General features: G+C 33.7%; 2 protein-coding genes across 3 annotated transcripts; both read right to left on the bottom strand.

Annotated features, from left to right (window-relative positions):
- Positions 1-3233: 3233 nt before the first annotated feature.
- Positions 3234-6606, bottom strand: LOC108986799 (calcium uniporter protein 6, mitochondrial-like). Its single transcript, XM_018959556.2, has 2 exons — positions 5654-6606; positions 3234-4080 (listed from the first exon to the last, which is right to left on the bottom strand). The coding sequence occupies exons 1-2, from the start codon at positions 6104-6106 to the stop codon at positions 3595-3597; spliced, it is 939 nt and encodes a 312-aa protein (XP_018815101.1). The 5' UTR covers positions 6107-6606; the 3' UTR covers positions 3234-3594.
- A 1794-nt stretch (positions 6607-8400) lies between these two features.
- Positions 8401-12070, bottom strand: LOC108986800 (bifunctional bis(5'-adenosyl)-triphosphatase/adenylylsulfatase FHIT-like). 2 transcript variants are annotated; one of them, XM_018959558.2, is made up of 5 exons: positions 11922-12070; positions 11680-11788; positions 9269-9333; positions 8727-8825; positions 8401-8623 (listed from the first exon to the last, which is right to left on the bottom strand). In XM_018959558.2, the coding sequence occupies exons 2-5, from the start codon at positions 11786-11788 to the stop codon at positions 8510-8512; spliced, it is 387 nt and encodes a 128-aa protein (XP_018815103.1). In that variant the 5' UTR covers positions 11922-12070; the 3' UTR covers positions 8401-8509. The 2 variants fall into 2 exon arrangements, with proteins under 2 accessions (XP_018815103.1, XP_018815102.1); XM_018959557.2 differs by having other exon boundaries at positions 9269-9415; positions 11678-11788; positions 11922-12066.
- Positions 12071-15782: the final 3712 nt, after the last annotated feature.

Below are 15782 nucleotides of genomic sequence, written 5' to 3' on the forward strand. Positions count from 1 at the left end.
TTAACATGTAGAGTGTACAGGGTTTATTAAACCCTGTGATCTTAAAATGAGTAACACCGCGGGTGACCTTACTATTTAACAATTACCATCTAATTCTTACTTGGATATATTAATTGATTCATTACATGTTATTATTATCCATTTCTTCCACTAATGGGGAGTGTTTTCTCAATCAAATTTAATTTATGCGAGCTTTTTGTGTTGATTTTTGTGCTATTCTTGTTGTAGGAGATGTCTACTTATTTCCTTCACAAATAAAATTATGTCTACTTTATACTATTTATTTCATTTTTGAAACTACCTAAAAAATGAAATTAACCTCTCATTCAAACCATTCAAGCTTCATTCATATTCATACCCGTCCATATATTATTTTGTAAATTGTCAACTCTAATATTCTAATGTAATTTTTACAACAGTTTCAATGAACGTGTAAGAGATAATGGATGATGAACTAATTGGTCAGTCGAGGGCAGAGAAGATGTAAGTAGTGACGATGAATGGAGCTCTAGTGGTGATGAGTACGAAGCACTTGAGCTAGACACTATTATTAGGATCATATTATATCAACTGGGTGGCATCGTTGAATGTCACAACACAACATAGGCATTCGAAGAGATGAGTATATTGTAGGAATTTTGAGTAGACATCCGGATAATTGTAAGGATATGTTTCGGATGGAAGTATCAACATCTCATGCATTATACTTGTTGTTACGTGGAAATAATTTTTTGCGTGATTCTAGACGATCGGTGACCGTAGAAGAATATGTCTCCATGTTTTGCATAATTGTGGGCCACACACAGGCCTAAAGAATTGTTGATGACTGATTTCAACATTCGACCCAAACAATTATATGTGAGAAGGGTGATGAAGGCCTTATGTGAGCTTGGAAGACATATTATCAAACTACATTTCATAGACGAGGTGCATCCATATATTGTAAGGAACAACCAAAATTTTTCGTGGTTTGGGGTAATGAATTCTCAATTATTTATAACAAAAAATTATGTTTCAAACTACTGGATTTAAAACCATAATTAAATATATTTAATGTAATTGTTTACACGTGATTTTATTTATGAGTTGACAGTAATGAGTTGGAGCGATGGACGACACTATGATGCATACCGTAGTACCAACCTTAGTACGTGAGACATTTAGAAATTGCCATGGGCGAGTTGCCCAAAATGTATTGTGTATATGTGACTTCGATATGAAGTTCACATTTGCATACACTGGATGGGAGGGAACAACGCATGATGCTCATGTCTTTCTCCATGCGGTGAGTCAAGGATCTGCCTAATTTCCATGGTCGCCTAAGGGTATACTTCTTTTTTATTTAATGCAAAGATGTTTGATTTTTTGTCATGTTTTGTTTCCTTTCAAGTCATCTCAATGTGTGTTTTGGAATCTATGTTATTAGGTAAATATTATTTGGCCGATTTTGCTTTCCCATGCAATAAGGGGATTTTGCCCCCGTATCCCGGAGAACGGTACCACAGAAGTGAGCTCCATAATCAAAGTCAATTTTGAGGGTACAAAGACTATTTTAATTATCGTAATTTCTCTCTTCGTAATATTATAGAACGCACTTTTTGGGAACTTAAAAAAGGTTTAAAATTTTAAACTTAATGCCTCATTATTCTGTTGGGCGGCAATGATTCACCATGACAATATGCTGTGTGCTGCATAATCTCACTAGAACGATGACTCCAGACGACTGGTTATTTCAATATTGGAGTAGGGTTCAACTGTCTGTTATTGAGCAGTTGGTTAATGACGAGGCGGGGCCATTTGGTCGTTTTGAAATGATGATTGAAGTAGTAGAAGCTATGATGGCAATAAGAGACGAAATTGCCATAGCTATGTGGGAAAATAAGGGTGACCGTTGAACATCTAATTAAAAGTAGTGGTGTATGTGTCATTTTGTTTACGTATTTTAGTGGTGTACTTGTTTGCTTAAATTTATTGTATATGTTTTAGAATATTTAATATTGGTACTATATACTACGCTTTGAACATAATTATTGGATGTGGTGTATTTTTTAAGAAGAATAGTAATATGTGTTATTTCTCATTTAACTTGCGTTATTATATAATTAATTAACTACCTCAAAAAGTAGTAGCTTTTGTGTGTATGCATTATTATAAACGGATATTTTAACTTACTCAATATGTTATCCACTTGTGAGTTGAATAATAAAGTTTAATGTTATATTACCCCATATTACCCAATTATTTTAGAATATAAAATTTATTTTATTAATTCATTCTTGTTTAATAACGTTATATAATTTTTTATTTTTTATTATTTCATATTTGATATGAATTAATGATAAATATTTAAATAATTATTAGGATTCGCACACCTAGCTTATTCACTTCTATCTCCATTGGGAAAAACTAAAAAAAAAAAAAAAACGCAAGCATATATGTAATTTTTGTTGTGAAATCAGACTTGAAAGTAATGTTTTAAATTTTGTATCGTACCGACTAGTATTTATTGTACTGGGATAGTGACCGGTACAACAATTATATGTGTTTTATACTGGGTTAAATACCAACCATACCGGTGCGTTTCGGTCAATATCGGCGAGTTTTCAGTGTGCCGGCCAAATTTTTTTTTTTATAATTAATGTAAAAATTTTGATTGTTTTATAATTTTCATTCAAATTCTCACATCTGAAGACTATTTTTTTTAATTCAATTTTCTTGAGAACTGAAAATCAAATCCATACTTTCATTTTCGTGATGAAGATGAATAATTATTATTTTTAAATAATTGGATTGAAAACTTAGAAATATTATTGAGTTTTATAAATATATATTTTAACTTTTTAAGATTTGTATTAATGTTATTTTAAAATATAATTTATATATATAATTAATTTATTATATATAAACTATCTCAAAATAATATCCAAAACGATATTTATATTAATATATTTCATTTCAATACCTCAACTAAAACAACCACAAAAATGATATTCAAAACATTGCTAAAAAATATTGACACGGAAGGACTTTTGTTTCATTCGGGAGGGGGCTTGACAGCCAATAGGCCCAATACATGGGGTTCGTCCATAGGACCGTTTCACGTGCATAAAGTTACTGGTGGTCCTCAATTCATCTCAATTACTACAAAAAAGTATAAAATTTTTTTTTTTTTATCTCATCTCTATAAATAAATAGATATTTTTAAAAATAATTTCATCTCAATACTATTTACATAAAATTCAAAAAATTTTAATTTAATTCATCTCAGCTGTAGTGAGACCTCAGAAAACAAACTAGTCCTAAATATAGGTACCCTGCTTGAAAACAAGAGGGACCAGATCATTGCAGTAAAAAAACTCCAATTAAACAGGACGCTACGAAAAAGATCTCATGTCTCAAGTAAGAGATGAACACATGAAATGAAACCCACAACATTCATCACGCATTTAATGTTGTCTTTAAAATCCACACTAGCAGCAATAAAAGTTGCAGGACCCATTTCATTTCATGTGTCTTTCTTTCGCTTGAGTCTATCAAGTACGTGTAAGAACTTAAAAGAGATCTTGATCCGCCGATAAACTCCTCCAGAAAATGTTAGTCCCTGTGTAAGGCATCGTCCAGTTCCAGTTCCAGTCCCACCCGATTTTTAATAGAGGCAGTGGCATGAAGAGATGTTTTGCACTTATTTTCTAACTCCTTGTATCTTTGACAATTAAAATCACGCTTCTTAATTAGTTTCCTCTGCCTTGCGAGAAAGAGCCTCTTCATCAGGTCTTGGTACGAGGGGTCTCTTGAAGTGAACAGGAAGTAGGCATAACCTATGACTATACCAGTGGTTGTTGAAAAAAATGCAATGGGTTCCATTACGTCCCATGAGTATTCCCAGAATGTAAGCCGGAAAAAGAGTCCGACTTGTACCACAGCAATCCCCAACCCAGTCCAGAGGATGCGCCTGACCTGCTTATGTGCCAGCACATCGATTTCTTCTTTCTTCTCCTGAAGCCTCTTTAACTCATCCCTCATGGGATCATCTTCGGAAGTCAGAGCAAGGGGCACTGCTCTTCTGACCAGATCCACCATCTAAACAAATAAGAATGAGGTGGAGCAATACCAGTTAATATGATTGGGGGTTAATAATCCAAGGAATCTCAACATAGACGACCAAAATGTATTGTGGAAAGACCCCTGTCACTTGCTCAAACTATACTTCCAGTTCTTTTTCAAAACCGATGTCCACAGCTAACTAATAAGAAAAGGGGCAAACACTTGGAAGTTAGCAATTCAAACTGCTCCTGGCCAATACAGGTTTGGTTAACGATTTAATATAGTATGCAGATTAGCAGAGAGCACTCAACACGGAATTTCATTGTATATATTCCACCTTCAGATATAGCTTCAAAATGCCCAGAACCTTCAGAAATTTCATTTGTTATCATGAAATTTCCTAAATGTCCAGCACTATAAAGCATGCTTCCTTTATGCCTCGTTTATACATAGATCATCACATTAATGTCATGATGCCTTCAATCCAATCAAACATTGAATAATCATATGCTAATACGACTCCAAAACAAATACTTCAATTTTTCTAAACTCTTAGAATAACAAAAACATATATTTAATCAAGCCTCAAGGTTTCCATTAGATTTTAGGGGATCAAGAGACAAAAGGCACATACAGGAACTCCATAAATATTTAAGGAAACTCATTATATTCATAATGACGAGGGAAGACTAAGAAACTTCACATAATTAAACCCAACCAAGTGAATATAAAACATGGCGGAATGCAATTAAGAGGGGGGAAAATGCAAGGGGCAAAGCCTCCTAAAGTTTTGAAAAATGCTTATCATCTCATGCATCTGTGCTGATAGATACGGCCTTTATACGTATTTTAGATACCAAAGATTAGGATGCAAGTCAGGGAAGTGAGTAAAAAATCCAAGTACTTGAAATACACCAAGCTCAACTTTAATTGCAGATACAATATAAACCTTCCAGTTTTATGGACCTAGTAGAATTTGGGACGATGCAAATTAAGAGAAAATTGGACGAACTTTCACTCTGAGGTTGGACGAAGATAAATACTAGAACGCTATGGCAGTAAATGGGGTATCTTCATCAATCGCTAAAGCAGCAAATAGGGTGCACTTTGAATTCCAATTCACCCCTGAAAGCTATATGGGGCAAACAGTATATGGGATAGAGAAGGGAACAATAAAATCAAAGTCGAACAAAAGGAGGATCGCAATCTTCACCCATTGCTTCCAAACCCAAACTTGTCCGCCACCACCCTTTTAAGAAGGATCTTGATGTTCCCTCTTAAGGAAAGTAGAAAAAGAAATGAACTTTTTGGTGTTTTGTCGGGCAGGTTTGGGGTTGAGATAAACATAAATTCTCGACTAATCGTTACACATATTTTTTAAATTTTTATATAAAATATAATAAATAATTTAATTTTTTTAAATTTCAATATAATTTTTTCAACTTTTAAAATAATAATAATATTAAAATATAACATTTTAAATTTTTAAATAAAATACAAAATTCTCTATCTCAACCCAATCTGCCGCTCCCCCTGTAATATAAAATCAGGAAAGAAAACTGCCCACAAGAGAATATTATAGTAGGATAAAAGATGGAAAAGAACTTACTTTATCGGGATGAAGGTAGACCTTGTGACGGAAGAGAAGGATAACACCTGCCTCGTCGAGGACTCGGGCGAAAGCAGCGGCCTCCTCGAGGGATCTGGCGACACCCATGCTTTTGCAGGCGTCCAGAAGCTCCGAATAGCTGATAACCTCCTTCCCTTCCGTACCCAATTTCCTCTTCAGCTCCTCCACATTCACCAGTCTCATTACCTTCTTCGCCTCCTCGAACGATATGACACTACTACCGCCAGTGTTTGAATCAACACACAACAGCGGCGGCGGCGGCGGCGGCGACGTCGATGAGGTCCTCAACCATAAAGATGACGCAGGAACAATAGCCCTCAATCCCAGAATTTGAGAAGGATTTGGAGGCTTGATCTTCCTCCCATTGAATTGGCCGAAAACCACCGACACGCTCTGCTTCACTGCACCGCCACTCCACCATCGCCTCCACATCTTTTCTTCTTCTTTCTCTTGTTTCTTCGATCCTTATCTAAAGCCCCCACCTCAATATAAGATTATTGTTTTGCTGGGCAATCGCTTTCTCTCGTACACACGCACCCAGAAGTCACAACACCTCCTTTACGCGGAGACACGCACCCAAACACGGATACAGGGGAAACTGAACAGTAGATAACGCATTTACAAACAAATCGCCAACCAAAGGCTTTCAGACGATCGCTAAAACATAACCCACGACTGTTTTCTCGAACAAAACGCAAAAATCCCAAAAGATACCAAAACCAATCAGCTCGATATCCCTTCCCAAATCTCCCAGAAAAAATAAATAAAATAAAATAAAATACGGTCGGTATGCATAATTTATGAGTCAGAAACCGTTGGCGTTATCTTAATGAACTGGTAAGGACCCCAAAAGGATAGATGGACCAGAGAGTGACCCGCCATCGGACAATGCGAAAGGCCAAGAGAAGCAGTAAATTATGGAAGGAACTAGGAAGGTGAGGAGGAAGTGACGGAACCGCTAAGCTATGTCCTTTTTGTTTTTTGAGAAATAAAAAAAATAAATTTAAATTATGCTTTTAACCGTAATTAACCTGTTTTTAACCTCTATTGCTCTAATAATGTGTCTGATTTTTTTTAATTAAAATTTGAGAAAAGATTAGAAATTATATTTATTTACAAGCATAAATTAGATTTTTATTCCCATTTTATTAACGTGACATTATTTAAAATGAATAAAAATATATTTCAGCATTACTCTTAAAAACATACTCACTATTTCTTTTCTTTTTTTAATTTCTTTGAAAAATTATATTTATACTGTACTATCAATTTCATATATAGTACTAATCTTAGAAAGAAAATTAAATGGTGTGTTGTGTTTTTTACTGTCGATCGGATAGTTATTAAATTAATAGTTTAATTTTGATAATTTAGAGATTGAGTTAAAAGAAATGATTATTTTCAGATTTTATTTTTTTTATTTCGTAAGGGGTGAAAATTCCGATTTATTAGGTTTTAACGGTTAAAAAAATTACCTGCCTAAACTCTAGTAATTAAATATTAGAAATTGGTTGTGATAGAGTTAGTACATCCTTACTATCCATTTATTATTTATAGTATATTTAAAATTTTTTATTTTTTTATTTTTTTATTATTTTCTTTTAAGTATTTTTTTAACATCCTTAATCATTAAGAAAAAATTAAAAAAATATATAATTTTAATAATAGTCACTTTTTTAATTATTAAATAAAATTAAAAATTAAAAAAATCAAATACAAAAAGAGTAATAAATAAGTATTATCATTATCTATTAGAAATTATCTATGTCATTGTAACCATGTAATGGCCGTGACAATGCCTAAAATAAAGCGAAGAAATTATTGTTTTTAGATCTGGAATTTAAGCAAGAAAAATACTATTTTGCCCATTCAACTTGCCTCCTAATTTTGACACCTCATGCATTTTAATTTTTTTACTTAATAATTAAGGAAGTGACTAATAATTTTTTTTTTATATTTTTTAAAAATGTTTAAAATTGATAAAAAAAATATGAATAAAAAAAATTAAAAAATAGAAAATAAAATGATGATTTTGGCCTAGTGGTAAAATAGAGCGAGCTATTTTGAGCTGCAGGATGACACCGCTCTTTTAGCAAATGTAAACTACATTTACGTATGCTTGCTAGTTCTTTGTTCAAACAAATATAAAAGAAATTATCTTTTTTTTTTTAATTATTCGAATTATGTTTTCTTCAATCCATTTTCTTAAAGAAACTTTATCTTTCTAGATGGATCGATTGGACACATTTATTTTATGACGAGAGAATTCCTAGAAATTGGCTCAAATGGTAAGACCTTTAGGTCTAAGGTTTAAATTTTTGAATGCAAATAATTTTTAGAGACCATTAGACCGAGAGATCATCTTATTTAATTACTTAAGATACACTTGGGATAAAATCCTTGTCAATAGTCTGTGCACCTTCGAGATTAGTTACGACTTTGTTGACAGAGTTTTCCCCCAAACCTACTTTCCAATTTCCCAAACAAATGTTCATCACAAATTTGAACAATTAACCATTTGACTATGAATTTAACAGTAGTATGATTATATAATTATCCTAGATGAGAACATCAAATCTGCACAAATGGAAACGATAAGAATATATCATCTTATAGCAAAGGAATATCAATCTCCACCGATCATTAGACATCAGGTAGACAAATATATTTTCCTTTCAGAAAAAAAGGAAAAAAAGTTTTCCTTTTACAATTCAAATAAGGTCAAGTTACCAAGATAATCACGCATAAATTTATTATTATTATTATTATTATTTAACATGAACTTTATGCGGAAAAGATAACCTGCAGAAGTTTCTGGCCGATAAAAAGGAAAATTTACAAGATCTTTCTGTATTCATCTGCCTCTTGTGACATCTCCTCAAGGCTTCTGTCCCTTCTTTCCTGATCTAAGTCAAGATTTTTCTTTAATTCTTGCTCCTTTTCGTTTATCTAAACCATGTTAATAAGCAGAAAAATGTAAATATTCAAGTAAAAGGTTAAAACAAACATAAAAACCAATAGTAGTAAGCAGTGAAGAAAGTTTCCATCTTACAGCATCATAGATCTTATCATTCTTCTCAAAGTCACCACCTTTCCTTGGCACGATGTGGATGTGAACATGGGGTACTGTCTGTCCTGACTGGGGTCCATCCTAAGGTTCAAACAAAGTCGATAATGCATTTAGTTTCAAATGACCTAAAAATACATCATTACTCAGGAGTGGTGACTTGGGGTGTGAAAAAATGAACATGAAGTGCTAGCTGTCTGTCATCAAACACCACAGTTTTAAACTTAACCATTGATGTTTGCTATAATATTGGTCAGTGACTTTAACACATAATCACATAATTCTAGAAAACTGGAAAAAGTTTGAAAACATGTAACTAAGAGTTTAACTTTAAGCAATAATTACATGAAGTTGTATCCTAAACACACCCTTAAATTTTGGAATCTAACTTGTATTTGATCTTGGTTTTTCTCTAAGAAATCAACATGACGACCATCAAGATGGATAGTAACTGATATTCTACAATAGCAAGAGGGATATAAAAGAAGGATAGTAACTGATATTCTAGTAAATAACAACCATCTTACTTGGATTGTAAATGTGAGAGATGATGCTTTGTGGTAGCACTCAAGCATACCACCAACCTTTTGTGCTGTGAGCCATAAATCACAAATCTCATCAGCAGTGAGATCAGCAACACGCTTAACCTCACGCCTTGAACATATGAGAACATGTACATAATGTCAAGTCAACCTTGAATATTGAACCACATGATAAGATTACAGGTCCACAACAAAATACCTCAAAATCCAAATATTTGACATGTAAAACTCTCAATTTGAATTCTGGGGTGCATAGCAGCATGTACAATTTTAAGTGGTGATCATAATAAGTAGTGATGCAGGTCTAGCATTGTAGAGATGAAGATGGATGATTTATGCCTTTGATCAATCATATCCAGTGAGTTGTAGGTGTGAAATCACCAATTTTTCTGAAAGCTTACATGGTATCATAGCGGAGGTCTTGAACTTGAATCTTGACTTTAAACTTTAACTCATTTAATTAAATATTCTACGTGTTAGACTCACTTATTGAGAATGAGTCTAGTCCATACGTGAGAGGGATCGAGTGTTAAGAATATAACAAATATTTAAATCTGCCTCTTCTACTAACTTAAATTTTTGGAATAAATAGTAATTTCACATCTTACAGTAGGTGTACCCAAAGGATTTGGTCAATATCCTATAGCAATAAACACATTGAACTATATTCTCCATTACTGCCACAAGTACCCCTCGTGTGATGTAGGACAAAGCTATTTGAATTGTACCCATAACAGTAGCCGTGAACGGTACACATCAAGAGTAGTGGGAATGGTATTTTTACATTTGTGATCTTAATGCAAGCCTTACTTGGGACAAGTGATTTAGGTTTCTAAGATTTGGGTTCTAGCATTGGAGTGAACGGTGTGTACGAAATCTGGCAAAGCTTGGCAGTCATTGGATGTTATATGTTGAGGAATAATCCCACATTGACTGTGGACAAGGTCTTGGGCATGTTTATAAGCAATGAGCAATCCTCTTTTATACAACCGGTTTTATGAGATGAGTTAGGCCCATGAATTTCATCATGGTATCAGAGCCTGCCACAGGACGAATGTGGGCCTACACTACTTACCCCGTGACAAGGACCAGAAAAAATACTGGCCTGCACGTGAGGGAGAGTGTTGAGGAATAATCCCACATTGACTGTGGACAAGGTCTTGGGCATGTTTATAAGCAATGAGCAATCCTCTCTTATACAACCGGTTTTATGAGATGAGTTAGACCCATGAATTTCATCATTATAAAAGGTTGCTGAATCTCAAGACAGCAGCCCTTGTGTGTACATGAATGGGTGTCATATGCTCAGTCACAAAGATGTCCCTCTCAATCAAGATTCTGCAGGAGAAAATGCTTCGCACATAGCATCCTTGAATGCATGTACTGCACAGTACCAGATGACAACATATTGCATCAAATTCAAGGTGATTGTACTTTAGTTTTAGAAAATACTATCTATACTTTACTTATATAATGATAATTATATATGCTGATGTATTAGCTATTAAAAATTTTAAAATTTGAAATTTAAAATTTGAATTAAAACAGGAAATAATGATAAAATAGAACTGTCACTCAATACTTATAATATTATATGTAAAATTATACGTATGTGTATCACTACTCTTATTTTTGAAACAAAACAAAGGCAATAAAATGATTCCAAAATCAATCCCAACATAACATTCACTGTTGAGGAGGAAAGGATATGACCTGCAAAGGAAAAGAGAATCACATCACAGCAAGAGAAGAATAGTTGGTCATTCAAAATATAAGAACAGTACAAAAGAAATTCACCAAAAGCAAAACGGGCAAAGACCACAAGCGCCTTTTGATCTATAGAACTAACTATATTATGCCTTTCCTCATAAAACTGCACCTTGTGATGCAGTTTCTGGGCTATCCTACCATTTCACTAGCACCCCTCCACGGGCCACAACAAATTAACACACAAGTATGAAGAGAGGATCCGCTGAAATTAAAATTAAAGGCCAAAAGATTGCAGTAAGCAATGAATCTAGTGTGAAGCACACAAATACATGATATAGAAAAGGAAATCAATAAATCCACATGACATGATTGTAGAACAGTATGTAATTCATGGGCAATTGTATGATCTAGGCTTAGATTATAAGAAAGACACGCTTCTGAAGCCTTCTCCCTTTGTTGAAGTTAAGAGCATACAAGTACTGAACCCAACCCATTATTGTAGTCATTGAGTACACAGATTCTAAATTGGATTTTTACATAGCACTAGATGAGTAATCATAATGATTAACTTGCATCATTACAAAGATCATCTTTTCCTTTTCCTGTTTTCTCAAAGACGTAAAGGTCGCCGCATTTTCTAGCTTTTCTTTTTCTATTGGGCAAATAAGAGGTGGGGAGACGCATACCAGGAGAGACAGGGCGGAGATTAACCATGGCAAAGGAAAGATGAGTGGTGAAGAATACTCCCGTGTGGGATATTTTGTGAGGCCCGAACGTGTAGGATTCCAAAGACATCTGTGTCCATTTTGCAGATTAAAGAACTTCATATAATATATATATATATGTATATATATATATATGTAGAGATTGAAGTGGACGATGAGGAAACAGGGAAATAAGTACTAAAAAGAACGAAATGACCACTTGCCTTGATGACGGAGGAGATTGGTCGGAGCCCTCTTGATGAAGCAGCTTGGTCTGGAAGTGACAGACGTCAACGCCTGCAGCAGTACACACTTCTACCTGCTCTACGCCAACTGGGTTTATATTGACGAATCATCCAGAAGAGGGCTCTCTAGAAGCCGTATAAAATAAGAACAATTATAATGTTAGGTGCATCCTAAGGGAAATGTAGTCTATATATTTTTATTTATTTAGTAATTAGGAAAGTATTTTTAAATACTATTATAATTTTTTTAAAATGCATAAGAATATAAAAAAATGAATGAAAAAAAAAAAAAAAAGCCAAAAGTCCTATCAAGACTCATCCTTCGGCTACACTCTAAGTGGATGCAGCACGACTTGCATACTAAATGCACATCTTAAATATACACATTAGTATAAATGATCTTTTTTAAAAATTCTTAATTATTAAATAAAAAATAGATAAATTCACTAATAGTCACGTCCATAATTATTAAAAAAAATAAAATATATGTGTGGCCGTATTTGAAAGTCATCCTAGCATTTTACATAAAATAAAGTAATGCTAGATTGAGTTTTTAGAGAAATATGATATTCTAATATATGACATAATTTTGATTTGTAAGATTCAAATGATATTTATAATTTTAAGGCATGTAAGTCATGCGCACTTCCTTTCAAAAATGTGGAGTTTACTATTAAAAATAAATAAATTTTTATATCAATCTTAAATTTATTTATCATTTTTTAAAGAAAGTATATGAGACTTGTGCATCTTATAATTGTAAATATAATTTTTTATAAAAAATGTTAATATTTTGTTTCTATTTATAATTAAAATGAATTTTACTACAAGTATTTATTTTTAAACTATTTTTTCTATTTTTACAACTTTGCATAACTGTTTAATAATATATAAATTATTTATTTATTTTTTAAAATCATTTTTGTATTTTTATTATAAAAATACATTTACGCTTAAATATTTATATTATAATTCTTAGTAAAATTATTTATTTTCCCAACTTCTTAAATTTGATTATTTCATTTTCTTAACTTTTTATTAAAAGCAAGAATAGATAACTGCTGGATAAGATTCTATGATTTTTCTTCGCTAATTGGTTTATTCCTCGAGGCAAAAGTGTTGGAAAGGCAGATGAGGGCTAAGGAGGATAGTGTAAAAATTATAATAGAGAAAAGATATTTATAATTATGGATTGTGCAAGTATAATATATTCTTTTAAAAAAATATAAATTTAGATAAAAAATAATTTTTTTAATAATCAACTAATGCACAACAACCATAACTGTTATCATTCTTTGGAAAAATATGTTAGGCGTGGCCACTTCAACCCAAATGATAAATCCACTGTGCTGTTGGCGTTGGTGGTGCCTCTATAGCTATTATCAAAGCCATTGTAGGCAATTGCCCTGGCCATTATCATCATCGTCGCTCGCGATTGGAATTGGTGTCCACGTTTGGTAATCTCGATGTTCGTTGCGACTTGTCCTCCTTCTCATCCACCTCATCTGTTAAGATTGTTGTTGCCGCCGTTGATTCCGACCACATCAATTCCTCCAATGCCGCCAAAAATATTTCTTCTTTTACCTTCACATAAGTGTTGGGATTTTGCTCATTTTGTGAATCCCACACCGATGGGAGAAAAGTGAGGATGAGGCCTCAAGACCTATAAATAGAGTGCTTGACCTCTTAGTTAATTATACAAACTCATAAGCTTAATAAGTAACTTGTGACTCTAGTAAAATTCTTCTATTAACATTTTCTTGTAAAAATGAAAGAGATGAGAGTTAAAGTTTTGTTAGCAGGGAAGCTTTGTGGGTGTCATTTGGGGTGAGAAAAAAATTGTGACTGTAATAATTTTTCACATAGTGTATTTTCTTCTCTAGGTCTGATGGTTTTTCTCATGTTTGGGAGTTTTTACGTAAATTCTTGTGTTGTTATTATTTCTCTATTTTTCTTCATATTTCACCAAATGGTGGATCCTGGGGGGTGAATTTAGGAGGTCCAAATTCCTAACAAGTGGTATCAGAGCCACTAGGTTCTTTTTGGTGGTGGAGCTTTGATGTGGTAGAGTGGATTCGTACTATCTAAGGAGGTTCTATCTAGGAGATTGAAAATTTAAAATGTGTACATTGTGACCCTCCAATCTTTCCTGGGAACCTTGAAGTTCTATCTAGAAAAGAATAATCTTTCTTGGGAACTTACTTAGTGAGTACCATTCATTTCTACGGTAAAAATCATCGAAGCAATGTCAGGAAGTTAGGTTACAAATCCTATCAAATTTGAGGTGGAGAAATTTGATGGGAGAATCAATTTTGGTTTGTGGCAAGTTCAAGTCAAGGATATTTTGATTCAGTCAGGATCAGACAAGGCGTTGAAGGGTAGACCAACCCTTGAAGTCAGCAGAGCGTGACTGGTGAAATAAAGAGCATATCTGTAATGAGCAATAAACATTGGGACGATCTGGATTTGAGAACAGCAAGTGCGATACGTTTATGCCTATTCAAGAATATTCTTGCAAATGTACATGGAATATCTATGGCAAATGAACTCTGGGAAAATGTCGAAGAGTTGTATCAGATGAAGGGCGTCTCAAATCGGGTGTACCTGAATGAGCAATTTCATACACTGTGGATGAGTGAATGTATGACTATTTCAAATCATTTTAGTGTTCTCAATAGCATTGTCTCTAAGTTAGAATCTATTGGAGTTAAAATTAATGATGAGGATCAAGCTTTGAGGCTCATCTGGTCTTTTTCACCTTCCTATGAGCATATGAAGCCCATTTTGATATATGGGAATGTGAAAATAAGTTTTTTAGAGGTTACCAGTAAACTCTTTTCTGAATAGAAAAGATTAGGTGATGGAAGAAATAGTCCACCTGAGAACTTAGCATTGGTAATAGCTGGTAATGGGAAGAAAAAGAACTCCATGAAGATGAAAGTAGTTTGCTGGAAGTGTGGACAATCTCGGCACGTCATGAAAAATTGTCCAAGAGCAGGAGTAGGTTCGGCAAGTAGCTTCAAGTCAGTAAATAGAGATACTGGTAATGAAACTAACGTTGTGTTGTGTCTCTCTCCATGGAAGATAATGTCTTTTGAAAAGGGACATGTACATTCTCTTGGCATGCCGCTAATTTTCAAAGTTGTCATGATAGAGGATGTGTTAATGTTAGTGGGTTCACAAGTTTGCATACAAGCATTGGTTTGGCATTAATGCATGGTGTGTGATGGAAATTCATATTGATGGCTGATGAATTTCCAGGAAAGCCAAATGTGGAAGTTTCACCATAATTATCAGCAAGGTTATTTTCGACATAGGTCGAAATTGAAATACTTGGAGTTAGTTTATTCTAAGTGGGTATGCTTTTATGATGGAGCATGATAGCGGAAGCTATGAAGATCTCATTGCGGTGGAACATGGCTGTGGGATTAGCCAAAGTCGCAAGGTGAAGATTGCTGGAATTTTGCTCCTTTTGTGAATCCCACACCGGTGGGAGAAAAGTGAGGATGAGGCCTCAAGGCCTATAAATAGGGTGCTTTGCCTCTTAGTTAATCACACTAACTCATAAGCTTAATTAGTAATTTGTGACTCTAGTAAAATTCATCTATTAGCCTTTTTTTGTAAAAAGAAAAGAGATGAGAGTTAAAGTTTTGTTAACGGAAAAGCTTTGTGGGTGTCATTTGGGGGGAGGAGAAAAATTGTATAATTGTAATAATTTTTCACATAATGTATTTTCTTCTTTGGGTCTGGTGGTTTTTCTCTTGTTTGGGAGTTTCCACGTAAATTCTTGTATTGTTATTATTTATCTATTTTTCTTCATATTTCACCAAATGGTGGATC

Source organism: Juglans regia, chromosome 5 (genome assembly GCF_001411555.2).
Source record: "Juglans regia cultivar Chandler chromosome 5, Walnut 2.0, whole genome shotgun sequence".
Taxonomy (NCBI): domain Eukaryota; kingdom Viridiplantae; phylum Streptophyta; class Magnoliopsida; order Fagales; family Juglandaceae; genus Juglans; species Juglans regia.